The 14,809-nt window shown below is 40.0% G+C and overlaps 1 protein-coding gene across 2 annotated transcripts in view; it reads left to right on the forward strand.

Annotated features, from left to right (window-relative positions):
* The window catches only part of DHX35 (DEAH-box helicase 35), a 28,983-nt gene extending 14,984 nt beyond the window's left edge, over positions 1–13,999 (forward strand). Inside the window, exons 15-22 of one of the 2 annotated variants that reach the window (XM_041419309.1) lie at positions 4,368–4,463; positions 4,814–4,908; positions 5,488–5,565; positions 6,681–6,810; positions 7,506–7,587; positions 8,128–8,199; positions 9,788–9,926; positions 12,260–13,999. In XM_041419309.1, the coding sequence (XP_041275243.1) occupies positions 4,368–4,463; positions 4,814–4,908; positions 5,488–5,565; positions 6,681–6,810; positions 7,506–7,587; positions 8,128–8,199; positions 9,788–9,926; positions 12,260–12,304 (737 nt within the window). In that variant the 3' untranslated portion in view covers positions 12,305–13,999. The remainder of the gene's footprint in view (positions 1–4,367; positions 4,464–4,813; positions 4,909–5,487; positions 5,566–6,680; positions 6,811–7,505; positions 7,588–8,127; positions 8,200–9,787; positions 9,927–12,259) is intronic. The other variant, XM_041419310.1, reaches the window with a different exon arrangement.
* Positions 14,000–14,809: the final 810 nt, after the last annotated feature.

Below are 14,809 nucleotides of genomic sequence, written 5' to 3' on the forward strand. Positions count from 1 at the left end.
TAGAGGAGTTAGACACTAACTTTACCTGTATCCAATTAGACAAATTGTAACATACCTAAGACTTGGTGTGGTGGACTTTTATTTCATGTTACTGTGCCAGCAATGGAAACATGTAACACTTGCAGACATAAATAGAAAAAGTTGTAAGCAAAGGTTTGACTGTAATAACACAGACTTTATCAAGGCTGATGGAATTGCAACTTTGTTCCTTAGTGGGACTTTGAAAAGCCTAGTGTGTCTATTGTAAATTTTCCTGTTAACACATTGCAGTCATTATCTGATCTTGCTGTGTGTGTGCTGGAACTCTGCCTGAGCATGGTGAGTCAAATGTGATGCCTGAATTTGGGAGAGCTCAGTCTGGAGGCTGTGCATGAAACCCCACAGAGAATGTGGTAGTTTTCAAACTGCCTCCTTGCTATGATTTTGAAGGTTTGACTGACAGAAGTTATTAAGAGCTAATTTAATTATTATTTTTAAAATGCATTCCAGTCTGTTCTCTGCTCTGGATTCAGGATGGGCTGTGGCTGAAAGGCTACACCTGCTGTAGTATAATGTTCTTCATGTTCGTGCTGTTGATCCTGCAGCTGAGGCAAAGCTCAAACCCACAGCAAGTCAAACTGTTCTGATGCTATTAGCTGTGATAATAGAGGATACAGGATACAACCACTAACAAAAACCTCTGATCTTCCCTAAAACCAACACATTTTCTCCTGGATGAACTGGAACTGTTTCTCAAGGCAGTGTGTGTGTGTTTCAGTGAACAGCTTTCTGTCTTTTCTTGTTTTTTAATGCATGCCACTTGCAAAGACTCTGCTCTAGTTTTAGTATTGAACTTGCCAGTTATGGACAAGTCAACAGATACACACAAATTTGTAATGAAAAGAAAAGCTTAGACTGACAGATCTTGAGAGCATAATTCAAAGTACTTTTCTACTATTTAGCTACTGAAAAGAGTATCTTTTTAAAAATTCTGTTCTCTTAATCACAGCTTGTTCTCCAATTCGTTGGAGTCTGAACAACACTGTTGGCATATGGTTTGGTTTTAGGTGGTTCTGGGAGGAGCAGGAACTTGAACTTGAGCCTTATGGGTGGGTCCTTTCCAACTTGAGATAGTCTTTAATTCTAAGTGTGTTCATTCTGTTTTTTTTCATTATGCTGCTGTTGGATACTCTTAACGCTCAGATCACACTGCAGTAATATGTTTTTATACAGGGTTTTCAACTCCTTTTTGTGTGGTGAGTGAGATGCCTGCTGCCTAATTTTGTTTATAGGAAAAACTGTTATATTGTTGAGTTTTTTTTGACAGCTGTGTAATCTTTTTGAAAGCAATAAACTAAACAAAACAGAAACTTGATGTGAGGCCAAGTAGTCAAAACTAAGCTGTGTTTGACTTCAGCTCCTTGTTTGTAGCTAATTCAGAGTTGACAATGTTTGCTCCATAATGTAAACATGAGGCAGCATAAAGGAGATTGTGTAAATTTTGGAAGCTTCCAGAGGTTTGTGGCTCTTTTTAGACCACTCACAGATGCTGTGCTGTAACTTGTGGCAGTCTGCTCTCTTTTTATTCTCATGGAGCTGTAGCTCTGCTTGGCCAGGATTTTGCCCTGTGCTGGTTCAGTTCCATCTCGCAAAGGAGGGTTTCACTTAAGACACTTGGTTCTTGGCAACCTCTGCAAGCTTGGAACAAGGACCTTCACAGTGGCTCAGGAATGTGTTGCAAGGATGAATTCACAGCCAAAACCACCTTAGGGAAATGGAGAGGAAAGTTCAATAAACTCACTGATTAGCTGGGTGATGTTTTGGCATAAGGGTTCTGCTCGTGTGGCTTCAAAGAGCTCTTATTCTCTTGGCTGCACAGCTTTGTAGCACAACAGAGAAGTGCTGATCTTGGTGTTTCAGATGGAAGGAAATGTGTGTGATACACTCTTCAGTTTTTGCTGAAGTTTAAGGTGAAGTTAAGTTTTAGGTGGTTTATTATGAAGATTTTATATAAAGTGCAGAGGTGAAGCTGCCCAAGCATTTGCAGGTGCAGTGAGGATTAAATTTCTCTTGTGCAAGTAGGAACATGAATTTCATCATTGGCATTGCAGCCACATTCAAAAAGGCAGTTTGGGGTCAGGCCCCTGTTGTGCCAGCATGGTGCCAACTCGTGCAGGGCAGATGCTCCTAAGGCTGAGATAGCTGTGTTGAATAAACACATCACTGTTTGGAGAGGGGTTATTTTTACAGTGGTGCAAACTGATTACATCAGGAGTATCTCTCCTCAGCCTTCTCCTTTGATGCCCTTTTGAGAGCCTGAGTTGTCAGCTGGAGTTTATTGGTTTTAAGCATAATTTAAGAGGTAAATAAATAGGCAAAAAGTGGCTTTATTTTTAGGGTTATTTCAGATCTTTGTTAAAGATTCGTTTGAGAGTTGTCACCTATCAGAAACAACCACTTTACCTAAGTTTAAAAAGGGTAGTTTTAATCCCTCAGACTGTCACACACTAGTGGCTGTTACATGAAACATTTTAGTGCCATGGTACTTGAATAATCTCTCCTGGGCATATCTAATTATAATCTTTGTAATATCTTTTTCTAAGATCTTTAATTTCCTGTATATATGTGGGTTCAGTGATTGCTTTCAGGATTATTTGAAGGAAACTTTCACCTATTCCAAACTAGTATCCATTGCAGGCTATATTCAAACTTACTACTACAAATAGATCTGTGCACAACCCATATATAGATTATGCCAAATTGTATTGATGTTTGTAGCATGCAGCAGAAGCCAAAGGATTTTGGCTTGATGCACCTGTAGAAAGTGGTGCATAAATATTTGGAAATTTCTCCTTTTTCCTACTTAGGAATGCAGTTGTCTTTTTGTAGATGAAAACCTATCTGAGCTGTTAGTTGTGGTAGGACTTAAATTTCTCATATGGCACTAGTCAAATGAAAACTATCATAACTTAGTTTTTGCAGGTGCTGTGACTTAGTGTTTAAATATGTTAGTTCACCATTGCACAAAAGCTGCCTTTGGTACCTGTTTCTGAGGAAAACACTGAAAAAAACCTGGTAGGTTTTGTTGGACAGTGTAGGAGTGTGTGAGTGAATTACTACATGGTCATGAGTTGGTAGCATATGAAATAATAAAATAAACACTGGCTGGTGGGATCTGTGGGTTCAGATATGCTGACATGAGTTATAGGAGATCTCATTCCTTGACCTGAATTGTGGTTTTGCCTTTCTCTGTGAAACAGAGCTGCAGTGCAGCTGTGGCTTTGTTACCAGCACACAGTCTGACAAATAATGTGTTTATATAATGTGAGAGCTGTGGTTGTGTTTCCTCAGGTCGCTTTGCTGTGGTTGGTTATGCAACCTGCAGTGCCCCAAAGTCCTGCTGCTGGGCTCTCACTCACCCCTGCTTGTGTAGCCTTTCTCTTGTGCTTTACCTCTTTGTCATACCTCATACAACTTAGCCTCTTGAAGTTTTCTCTTTCAATTTTCACTCTGCACTGCCTTTTTTAGCAAGCTTTTTTTCCTTATTATTGTTCACTGTGTATTGCATTTTTTAAATTCTGTGTCCTCTTGCAAAGGAAAGGCTTTTCCACTTAAATCTTTCTCTGAAATCTCAGCATAAAGCTCAGAGTTAGACTGTGATCTGTGCTTTGCATGGGTCACCCTTGCTACAGGGGTTTGACTGGAGGGAGCCAAACCTCTAAAATGGTAAATGTGCAGGGTTACTCTGGCCATCACAGATCAAGCTGTCAGGCCTCCTTCCTGTGCCATCTCCAGGGAAAAGCCTACAGCTGCAACTTGACTGGCAGTTGAGTGGATGATACACGAATAAACTGTAGAAAAGCTTTATCAGCTGTGCATCTCTTGTTAAGTCAATAATACATTATTTTTCTCCATGACCTAAGTAGATGTGCTTAGAAAAATGACACCCTCCCATCAGCAGTGCTTCCTGTTCCTGCAATAATGCCTGTTCCATGTTTATCCCCATTTTCATTCTCATCTGCTTTACATCCCCATGAACAAAGATGTTACTGAATATTTAAAAAGAGGATCAGAGGTCTAACAGCTAATATCCCCTCTGGCCATGGCATTGACTTGGACTCAGTTTTTTTTTTAAATTATTGACGGTAAGAGTGAAACTTGGTCAAAATTAAAAAAAACTTGTGTGTTCAAGTATTGTTGAAAAATAAATCTGGTGACCCATGGGAGAGTAAATGGGTATCATGGATTGCCTTAAGCTTAGTGTAATACACATTCAGCAACTCTAAGGTGCATTTGCTAATTCTGCTCTTCAGTACAGTTTCAGTGTAAAAGAAGCCTTGCTGTGCTGTTTTGCCTGTGTCCCAGCTGCATTTCTTAACGTGCTGCAGGTTTGGACATGCACTGCCGATTAACAGAGCCTCTTGGAATGAGAATAGCAGAGTTTCCTTTGAATCCTATGTTTGCAAAGATGCTTCTGGAATCAGGTAGGAGGAAAAATATCAGTTTCTTCACAGTCATGTAGTTGTAAAGCATTGCTAGACATTTGCTAAACTCAAACCATTCTTCATCTTGGTGTGGTCTGCAGTGAAAAGAATTGGTTAAAATCTCTATTAAGTAATTAGTCTAAGACATTTCACAGTCTAGTAAGTCTAACATTTGCTTCTTAAGTTTTCCACTGAAAACATTCAGTCTTATATTAAAAAAAAATCTTGGAGTTTATGTATTTTTGTTTTGAACACCATAAAAACACATTTTGCTTCTTTTTCATTTTATTCTCTGTGGGGTAAGTTGAATGGAAGATTTCCTTTACTGAATTTCTTCATTTACTCTTCAGGAAATTTTGGCTGCTCCCAAGAGATTTTGACAATTGCTGCCATGATGCAGATTCAAAACATCTTTGTGATCCCTCCAAATCAGAAAAACCAGGCTGTAAGTTCAGTTGTGTCTCCTTTTCTGCTTGTTGGTTCCACATTTCTGGACTTCCGGCAAGTATTTTACTGGTGCCTATTACAGACTGCAACCTTGTGTGAAAATAAAATAAGGTCTGGAATTGTGTCTGTTTGTTGTAGGTAAAAGAAGAAACCAAATAACAGGGGAACCTTGGAGTCTTTTAGTAGTGCTAAAATCCTCCTTCTGAGGTCCAGGAACGTGAAAGTTTATAAACCAGTATTGGTCAGTGGAAGGGTTTGCAAAAAAAGAATCCCCCAAAATGTTCCCACACACCATTTCCTTTTGAGATGAACAAAACAGGAAGGATGTAGCAAATTCTTAATAGCCTAATTTTAATGAATGGAGATTCTTGATCTGGTCATTTTTACAATTTCAATTTTAGAAGTGTTCCTGAGTTTAGTGGGACTAGTAAAGTATTGCTGTTGCCCAGAGGAGCTGCCCTAGATGGTAAGAATTTAACAGTCCCCAGGAAATACAGAGATGAAGGGAGCTGGGTATGTCAGATATTATTTCAGCAAAAATCAATCTGCCTATAAAATGGTATTTCTTGTTCTGCAGGCCAGGCAGCACAGGAAGTTTGCTGTGGAGGAAGGTGATCATCTGACCATGCTGAATGTTTATGAAGCCTTTGTCAAAGTAAGTCAGTTCAAGTGGATGTGGATTTGCAGGAACAGGAGGAACCTGAGGTTCTCACTTCTGAATCTGGAAGTTCTGGATACAAAAAGTTCTCCAAGCTGAGGACTTACCAAGCCTATCAAGTGATAAGTCTACATTAAAAGACTCTCTGGTCACCATTTGCCACAGATCTTCCACAGTTCCTGTGAACAGGGATTAAAAGAGAATTTTGTTGGGGTACAGCATGGAAATCTTATGGGTAGACAGCTGTGTTTTCAAGGAGACAGGGATTTGGTCTTGGGGCTTGGAGAAAAATGTCCAAATTTCCAATGAAATTAATATTTTTCTCATGTTTTACTGATGATAATCTGCATTTAAATCTAGCAGTCTTTTTTCTGGAGTTCAATTAACTCTCTGATCATCATACCCTGAGGTCTAACACCAACCTTAGTACTGTTCTGTAAGCTGAGGTTTATTTATTAGTTTTGAAGTTGCTACACCTATTTGGGAGAAGTATATTTTGCTGGTATAAACCACTTCTGTAATAAAATACTTGCAGCAGTGCTGAGTTGAAGCAGTAGAACCACCCAAGTGTTCAAACATGACTTTTTTCCCCAGCCACAAAGCAGCCAGGCAGGCACCAACTGAAATGTTGCCCTTCACATTTTGTATCTGTGTTAATTCTCTTAGAAACAGTCAGATGCAAAGGCTCTTGGAGGGAGTGCTGGTTTCTGGAGAAGCAGCTCTTTGCAGAGAGAGGACCAATGAAAACAGCACTGAAAAGGTTGTTTACATTTTGAGGTTGAAAACAGACGAGTTTATGATCTGAGAGAATTAAATGGAATGACTGGTGCTCTTCTCTTTCACCACATATGAAGAAATGAAGCACATCTTTTTAAAAATACCCCATAGCATTTGATCTGCTGTTCTTTACAAGTTGTTTGAGACATGTTTTTTAGTTACTAGTGCTACGTACTCTTGTTAGTTGCTCTGTAAATAGGTAATTTTCAGGGAAAACCGCAAGAAATTTGTTGTAGGAGACCAGGATTAAAACAGAACAAGGCTATCCAAAAGAGGTTTGGTTTGCTTTGCTAATGGTGTCTCATTGAGATTTTTTTTCTCTTCTCACTGTACAGCACAGCAAGAGCTCCCAGTGGTGTCAGGAGCACTTTCTGAACTACAAAGGGCTTGTGAGAGCTTCTGTTGTAAGAGAGCAGCTGAAAAAACTTCTCGTCCGCTTTAAAGTGCCAAAGAAGTCCAGTGAAGGTGATTTTTTTTTAAGCTCTTGTCCAGTACATAATGAAGGTAGTTTCCAAACTGTCAGTCTGCTCCCTGCTTTTCTTGTAACCTTTGGAGTATTTTTATCCTGGCCTCAAAATAATGTTAATTTGGATCAGATTTTTTTCCTAAAAATGGCTGCAGATGAGTACTTTAGCCTATTTGTACAATTAAATTTTAGTCCAGTCTTCATTAGTTGAGATTTCCAGCAAAAGTTTAAACAGTGATTATCTATTAAATGGACAGATTTTCCAAAAGACTCATAAATAGGTCACCCTGTTCCCTCTTTGTCTTTTCAAAAAGGCCATTTTTGTTCAAAATGCTGTTCAGCCTTTGGGATGTGATTTCCAGCTGTGCTGTGTGTGCACAGGTGCCAGGACTGGTTCTTAGCACTTTTCTCTACCTGCTCTGAAAAATCAGCCTTTAATGCTCAGCTGTCACACTGGGCTGCTTTAGGGACTGTGAAACTCTTCATGGAGACACAGGTGGCAACATTCGTTTTTTAGACAGCAATTTTTGCTTTGCTGTGAAATTGAAGTCAAAAGGAATTGCAGGGTTTGTCTGCTCTGCCTTTGCTGTCAAAGCCTGATACACTCTGAAAAGTTGTTTGAGATGATTAAGTGGTATTTTGGGGATTTTTGCCTTTCCATTGACTCATCTTACAGAAAAATTCTTCTTTCCAGGTGATCCAGATCCTGTTTTGAGGTGCATAGTTTCTGGGTTCTTTGCTAACGCAGCTAAATTCCACTCCACAGGAGCTTACAGGTGACTATGTACAGTTTCACTACAACTGGTGCTTGGTTGGAAAGCTCCCCTGATGAATAAATCTAAGTTGAATCAACAAGCAGATGTTCCTCCTAATTTGCAATTAGGAACATGTGGCAATCAGTGCACTAAATATTTGAAGTTCTGTATTTGGAAACTGCCTCAGTGTTTATCGCTTGGCAAATATAACTAAAATTATTAATAGTGGGAAGCTGCTACTAGTAGTCATTAGATTGCTTTAAGTTAAGCAAGTACAGTTGTAGTGCAGTAGTGTTGTAGCACTTCCAGAGCACTGAGTAAAAGCCTGAAATGCTACTTTTTCATTTAATGTAGATAAAACACTTTTAGGACATCAAATTATTGATTGTTCCTTTTGCCAGCATTTAAGCCTGGTTTCATCTGTTCATTTAATGGAGATTTTATTAATTTACTCCAGCCCTTTAATTCTTGCTTTTATTAAACATTCATACTGGGGCAGAAAGGAACCAAATATTAAGCAATAAAGAGAGGCACAATTTGAAATAGTATCTTGCTTTCAAGGACTATCCGTGATGACCACGAGCTTCATATCCACCCCAGCTCAGTGCTGTATGCAGAGAAGCCTCCACGCTGGTAAGTAAGAGCTGCTTTCTCTTCTTTGGGGCTTTTTTAAAGAGATTTGCAGCATCCAAATTGAATTGGTTCTCTCCATCAGTGAAAGAATAGATGTAAAAGTCATAGTTCCCACAGGGAGAATCCAAGTGGCGTTTTCTTTGCAACAGTTTTTTGGGAGTATCCAAATAACTAAAGGGAATAGAGTGATGTTTGACTGTCAAAGAAACCTGCAGAGGTTGGAAAGCAGAGCCTGCTTAGTGGGCATCTTGCACTGCAGATTGTTCTCCAAGTAGTCTCTGTACCTAAACAGAGCTAGGGTTAATTTACTTTTATTAAGCCTATTAAGGCCATATCCTGTTAAACAGGTGGTGCAGAAATGGCAAATGGATTGCAGGGAAAGGGCTTCCACATAAAATGCATGATGTGAAACGTTATGGCTGTCCAGCAGACTGAGGAAAGAACTGGCTGTGCTTCCCATTAGCAGGGATATGACCATTCCATTTGCAGGCAAAAGGCCCTCAGATAACAAAGAAATGTGTGTGGAGCTCTCAGGTCAGCATGGTCAGCCTGAAGTATTTGGACTTCCATCCTGAACTGCCTGCTGCTGAGACTTAGAAGGATAAGCTCAGCCTGGTGTCATGGCATCCTGTCACATAGGAGTTAACTTAGTCAGCAACCTAAATTTCAATGCTGCTTCAGCCTGGGCAACCATCCTCTGTTGAGGGCTTCAGTTTCTCTCTCTGCTAAAAGTGTATAGGAAATGTATTTTCTGGTTTGTTTTCCTCTGATTTATTTTTAGCTGTGTCAGTTGCCATGTCTCAGGATGCATTTGGCAAAGACAATTTTGGACTCTTTCCTCTTTGCTTTTGAGAGCTAAATACCAATTAATGAGAAACCACAAACCTCAGGTGTTTGCAGCTCTGCTGTGTGTGGAAGGCAGATGGTGACTGAAGGATTTGGTAGCTGCCCCTTCAGTGCAAGGGTTTGTACTTCCTTGGGGATAAAGACCTTACCTACTGAAGATGACCTCAGAAATAGATTGTCCATGCTGGTATCCTGACTGTGCCGGCAGTGGGGATGAGTCCACATGGTTGGATGTTCCTAAATCTCTTCCCAGGAGATGTTCTGGCAGGAGTTAAAGCTGATTTCTTCCTCTGATGCTTATCTCACCTGTCTGCAGACTGGCGCCAGGGGTAGTCATGCTGGGGTTTGTGCCCTCCTTGTTGTGGGTGCAGGGTTTTGGTGCTTTGGACGTTTTCCCTTATGATATCACAGAGTAATTAATATTCTGTCTTCCAAAGCATCAGTTGTGAGTCCCCCTTGACCCTATTATAAGAAACATTCTTTCATGTATACCTCTCACCCATATAGTCAGGTAGTATGTGAGGTTGTTTTCATGGCAATCTAAAGATTTTCTTAATGTGGACAACTCTGACCAACCAGAGAGTAAAAGGCAAGAGGCTGAATTGCAGCTTAAGAACTCTCCTGTCACTCTGTAAGTGCCACCTCTGGCAGCACGTATGTGAAACTGTCCAAATATGTGTTAATCAGCTCTCCCTGATTGCTTGACAAAAAACACTATTCATTTTTGTCTCCTTTCTCCCAGGGTAGTCTACAATGAAGTCATACAGACTGCTAAATACTACATGAGAGATGTGACAGCTGTTGAATCCTCCTGGCTGTTGGAGCTGGCACCTCACTTTTACCAGCAAGGAACGGTACGGAATCGGCATAAAGGCCAAACGGTACCATTGCTGCAGAGCAGCTCTTGTGTCTGAATTTCTCAGGGTTTCTGTTTTGCTGTGGTCTAATGGGACGGAAATTAAGTTGGCTCTGGTCTTTGTAGTGGTTTTAATATAAAGGAAGAGGATAATAAGTTAATGCATGAAATGTTTTTCCCTATGATCCAGCCAATGGATCTCAGAGTTACAAAATGAGATCCATTTGCTGGTAAAGTTACATTTACCATCATATCACTTTGGGAAATGAAGCCTTCAGCCATTCTGCACTTCATTATAGGCCCTTGGTAGCATTTCCCTGAGCAGCACTGTAGGTAGGCAGTGGTCACACTTTGCATAATAATTTTAGGAGAGCCTTTGCATGTTTTGCAAATGTTTGTGAAAATCCTGAGCCTTTTTTTTTGAGTTCTGATCTGTTCAAATGTGAAATGGCAAAGAACAGCTGCTGTTTGTGCAAAGCTTTATTGCAAATTGCTGTGTGTGATACAGATACCTTTTATTTATAAGTATCTTCTAGTAGTTGTCACCAACCTCTATTGACTGTCAATCCAGACTTATTCACTGGTCATTCTGAGAACTGAATTGGTATTAAATATTATCTAAATGTTAGTTGAGCTGGGGTTGTTGGTGCCACATAGCCTATGAATATTGTACAGATTACCAAATTGATCTTGTATTTGAATTTCTCATGGAACATTAATATCTACTGGGCTTTATATTTTAAATTAATGAAATATTTCCAAAATCTGAGTGAAAAAATGCATTTTCATATCAGACCTATGAAAAAGGTGGTGTGTTTCTAATTTATACATCTGCCTCACTATTTGACTTCTTGGAGAATCCGATGTTTGTTTTCTTTCACTTCCTTGGGGTTTTGTCAATAAGGAGTAGCCTGTGGTGCAGGGAGCACCTTAGGACACCTCTGTGGTTACAGTTCCCAACAGTTTGGCATCTGTTCATGTGACTGACTCAAGAGAGGGGCTTTTTATGCTCATCTTGGATAATTAATCTCAGTTATCCAGACAATTCCCATCTATAAATGGACTTACTAAGCAGCTGAATATTTTCTGCCTTTTTCCTGTAAGACATCTGTCAAAGGCAGAGATGCCCCTGTGGGGCAGAGCCTTCAGCTGCTGGGAGATGATCTGCAGACATGGTGTGAAAAGGAGCTGAGCCAATGTTGTATCAAATCTGTGCCTGCAATAATTAGTCCTTTGACTCACATATTTACAGTTGTCACATAATTTACATTTATAGCCCACACCCACACAAAATCCTGTTTTGACCTCTCCATGGGCTGAAGTTTGGAGTGAGGTTTTCCTTTAGGTAGGTGGTAGCAAAGAGGACTTGTCTTGAATGAGGGAACATGTTTTTCAGGGTAGTGCTACTACTGCTGTAGATATTCTAGGAAATTACATCAAAATCCAATCTTTACCAAGTCTTTTACCTTTTGATCAAGTGAAGTCAGTTTGCAGTAGGAGCCAGTCATTCTTTTCATCCTAAAATAAATGGTAGCTCTCAAGGATGGTGCTGGTTTTGAGGAAAATTCTCACTTCCAGCCTGGTCAATTATCCATATCAGCCAAGAGTCTTGGGTGTCCTTATAAGAAGTTTGAAAACTAGAAATATTTCTCTTGTGTAAAACTTTGAGTCACACATATGAAATTTGAGTAAGTGAACTGCTGCAAATCACACAGGTTTATGTTAATTTATAGATACTCAGACCCTTTTTCTACTGAAGGATACATCTTTGTGCTAGGAAAGAAAGGTTTTATTCCTTTGTCAAGTTACAAACAAGTTACCACTGAATAGGACTCTGTGTTAAAAAATGTTCTTTTACAGCTTGATCTTGGTCAGTTATTTCTCATTCCAAGTTTTGCAGAACTCCTGTCATATTTTATTCCACATTTGTAGGTCTTTAAGGGCACAGAGGTTCCAAAGATCCAGTGCAACTTCAGGATTAATACAGTTATTAAAATCTTGTCCTTCACGTACATTCTCACATACATGTTTTGTAGATGTATTGTTGGGAGCACATCTTTCTGTGCATTTTTACACCTGGAAAATTGCTTCCAGTGGGAAATTGTGCTTGCAGCTAGTACAAAAAAAACTAGGAGTTATTTTATTACAAGCCAGAATATCACTTTGGGGTACATGTGGCTTTTTATTTAATGGGTTTATTTTAGTTATGTCAGTAACAAGCAGAGCTTGGATAGGTGTGGATATTTGTGTTAGAATTTATTTAAATTATGATTAAGGATAGAAAGCATTGTAGTTGATTTTTTTCCTAATTTTGGTGTATCTGCTAAGCAGTTTTTCTGTTCTTTTCTTTTCTTGCAGCATCTTTCCTTGAAAGCAAAAAGGGCTAAAGTAGATGACCACTGACATGACTTCAGTTGTTGTGACATCAGAAGCAGAACCTACCAGTGATTTCAAGCTGGCTACAGTCCATTCAGCAGTCAGTTCATTAGCAATTTGATCTTCCATCAACCTAAATGTTTAAATGCCTGCCAGGATCTGTAGGGGCTTATGCATGACCACTACATTGTAAACCTAGAGCTTGCATTGTGGACATTTTAATCTTTGCCTACTTGACCTCTGTTGTTAATCTGGGCATGTTGCTCCTTTTAAATAGGTAGAAAAACAACTTAAAAAGTAAGAGGACATAAAGGACCACAAAAAACCTGAAACCTTCAAGAAAGAAACAGATTTCCTGGAGTGGTACTGCCTTATGAGCGTGGGGAGTAGGGTACCCTGCCTCCTGTCACCCAGAGCACTGTGACTTACACCGGCCAAACTGAGCCTGGCTCCTGCCAGCAGGAGCTCAGGGCAATCAGCTACCCCTTGAAATGCAAGGTGCTGCCACGGAAATGTGGATTTCCTGTTGGACCATCCCAAACTGGTGCAGCTTGTGCTCCCAAGCAGTAAAAGTGTCCTGCCCGAGGCTGAGCTGGCCCAGCTCACTGTGCTGAGCAGTCCCTGGGGACTGAAATGGCTGGGTTCTGCTCATGGGAGTTGCTGTTTGGGGAGGGGGAGAAAGAGCAGCTCAGTATTTTTAAGATGGATTAATTTTCTGCTCAATCAAGGGACTAAAGATGTATGTTCACAATCAATCAAGTTCACAGACAGGGCTTTACTTTTCTTTTTTATCCTATGAGAGAAAAAATGATAACCTTCCACTGGTTGGAAATACCAGTAAATTTTATTGGGGAATATCATGGAACTCTGTTTTTTAGCCTCTGTTGATCAGCAAAGAAGGAAATGTTCTATACTTTCTTATAAGGAACAAGTCCTTTATATTTCTTTTGTTACAAATCTGTTCTTTGCTGCTTGGGACTCGTTTTCCTCTGTTAGTGAGGAGAAGGATGCTCTGAACAGTTGCTGCTTTAATTGGGATTCCATGGCTACTTTTCAGTAAGGAATTATGCTTGTTTGTGTTTTAACAAGACAGCTTGGATACATGTGTTTATTTATTTCCATTTTCCATTTTTACCTATTGATATTTATTTTAAAAATACGTTGCTTGAAAATTTTATTTTTGTAATTCAACTGATTTGATGAATGTGTTTTTTGGCATTTTAAATGTTTTATTTTCTTCTTAAAAAACGGGATGTAAATAGGCAAAAATTTCTACATAGAACAAATGCCTTCCTCATCACAGGACTGCCTTGAAAACTTTCTTGAGAGCTTCTTTACCTTGTCCCTTCCAAATACCTGCAGAGAGAACACGTTGTGCCACGTGCACTGTGTGGTCTCCTCAGTGTGTCCATCCTGACTGCCAGCACAAACACATGTACCAGTCTCCAGGAATGGCACCAGCAGCATAAAAACTGTGTCACCCTCCTCCTTGTTGTCCCTGTGCCCCTCACCTTTGTATCACTCTCTTAGACTGGAAGCTCCTCGGGGCAGGGACTGTCTCCTAGCCAGAGCTAAGAGCAGTGTTGGAACTCACTAAAAAGATTTAATTTGCGGGTTTTTTTCTCTTAAAGGATTGGAGAAAGAACTGAATATGAAGACTTGTCAATTGTCTGTGTTTCTCTGTCCTCTGGAAGTATTCTTAAGAAAAATAAAACTGTTGAATTGAGGAAGCTTGGGAATGCATCCCTTGGGCCCGAGCAGGGGGAGCTGGGTGGGTGTGTTGGGCTGGGCTGGCAGTGGGTGGCCACTGCATTTGCCAGCTCTGAGAATTTTGGGTGGTTCTGGAGACCTGTCTTGTCCAGATGTTCTTTTACCTGGCAGCACAGCTGCAGAATTTCCTCTAGGAATGAATGTGATTCCTGCTGAGGTCAGAACCCAGGGATGTGCAAGCTTTGTTACAAGCTGCAAACATTGTAGTTATGTAAGAATGACTGCAGTAGGTCTTTATAAACAAACAAAAAAACAAAAAAAGTTGAGACTTTAGCAGTTTTACAAACTATTGAGGTCTCACCACACCCAGAAGAGGCAGACCCTACACTAGAGATGCAGGCTAAGAACAAGTGTTATTAGGATCCAGACCAAGAGAAACACTGCTGGTATCTGAGATGTGGGCCCTTGGAGGGTGTTGGAAGACAGAAAACTTTAAAAAACCCTGAAAACCTCTTTATTTTGTAAAGGTTTGGCCTCCAGCTCACTGCTAGATTAGTACAGAGCATTCTGCTTTAAATAGCCTTGTGTAAGGAGGTGGCTCACTGCCTTGGTGGTGGCTCTGCTGCATTAACAGGCTCTTGTGGGGAAGGTTGGAGTCATTTGAAGATGGTTGTCAGGAGTTTAGGAAACATTTAAGGATTTGAACCCTGTTTTTTAGAGAATGAGGTTAAAATATCAGCCTGTTGAATCAAAATACTGCTTGGAATAGAAGTCATTCCACTGCTGACAAGGAGAATTTTTTTAAAAAGTAAATTTACTACC

This window comes from Onychostruthus taczanowskii, unplaced genomic scaffold (assembly GCF_017590055.1).
Source record: "Onychostruthus taczanowskii isolate IOZ18803 unplaced genomic scaffold, ASM1759005v1 scaffold60, whole genome shotgun sequence".
NCBI lineage: Eukaryota > Metazoa > Chordata > Aves > Passeriformes > Passeridae > Onychostruthus > Onychostruthus taczanowskii.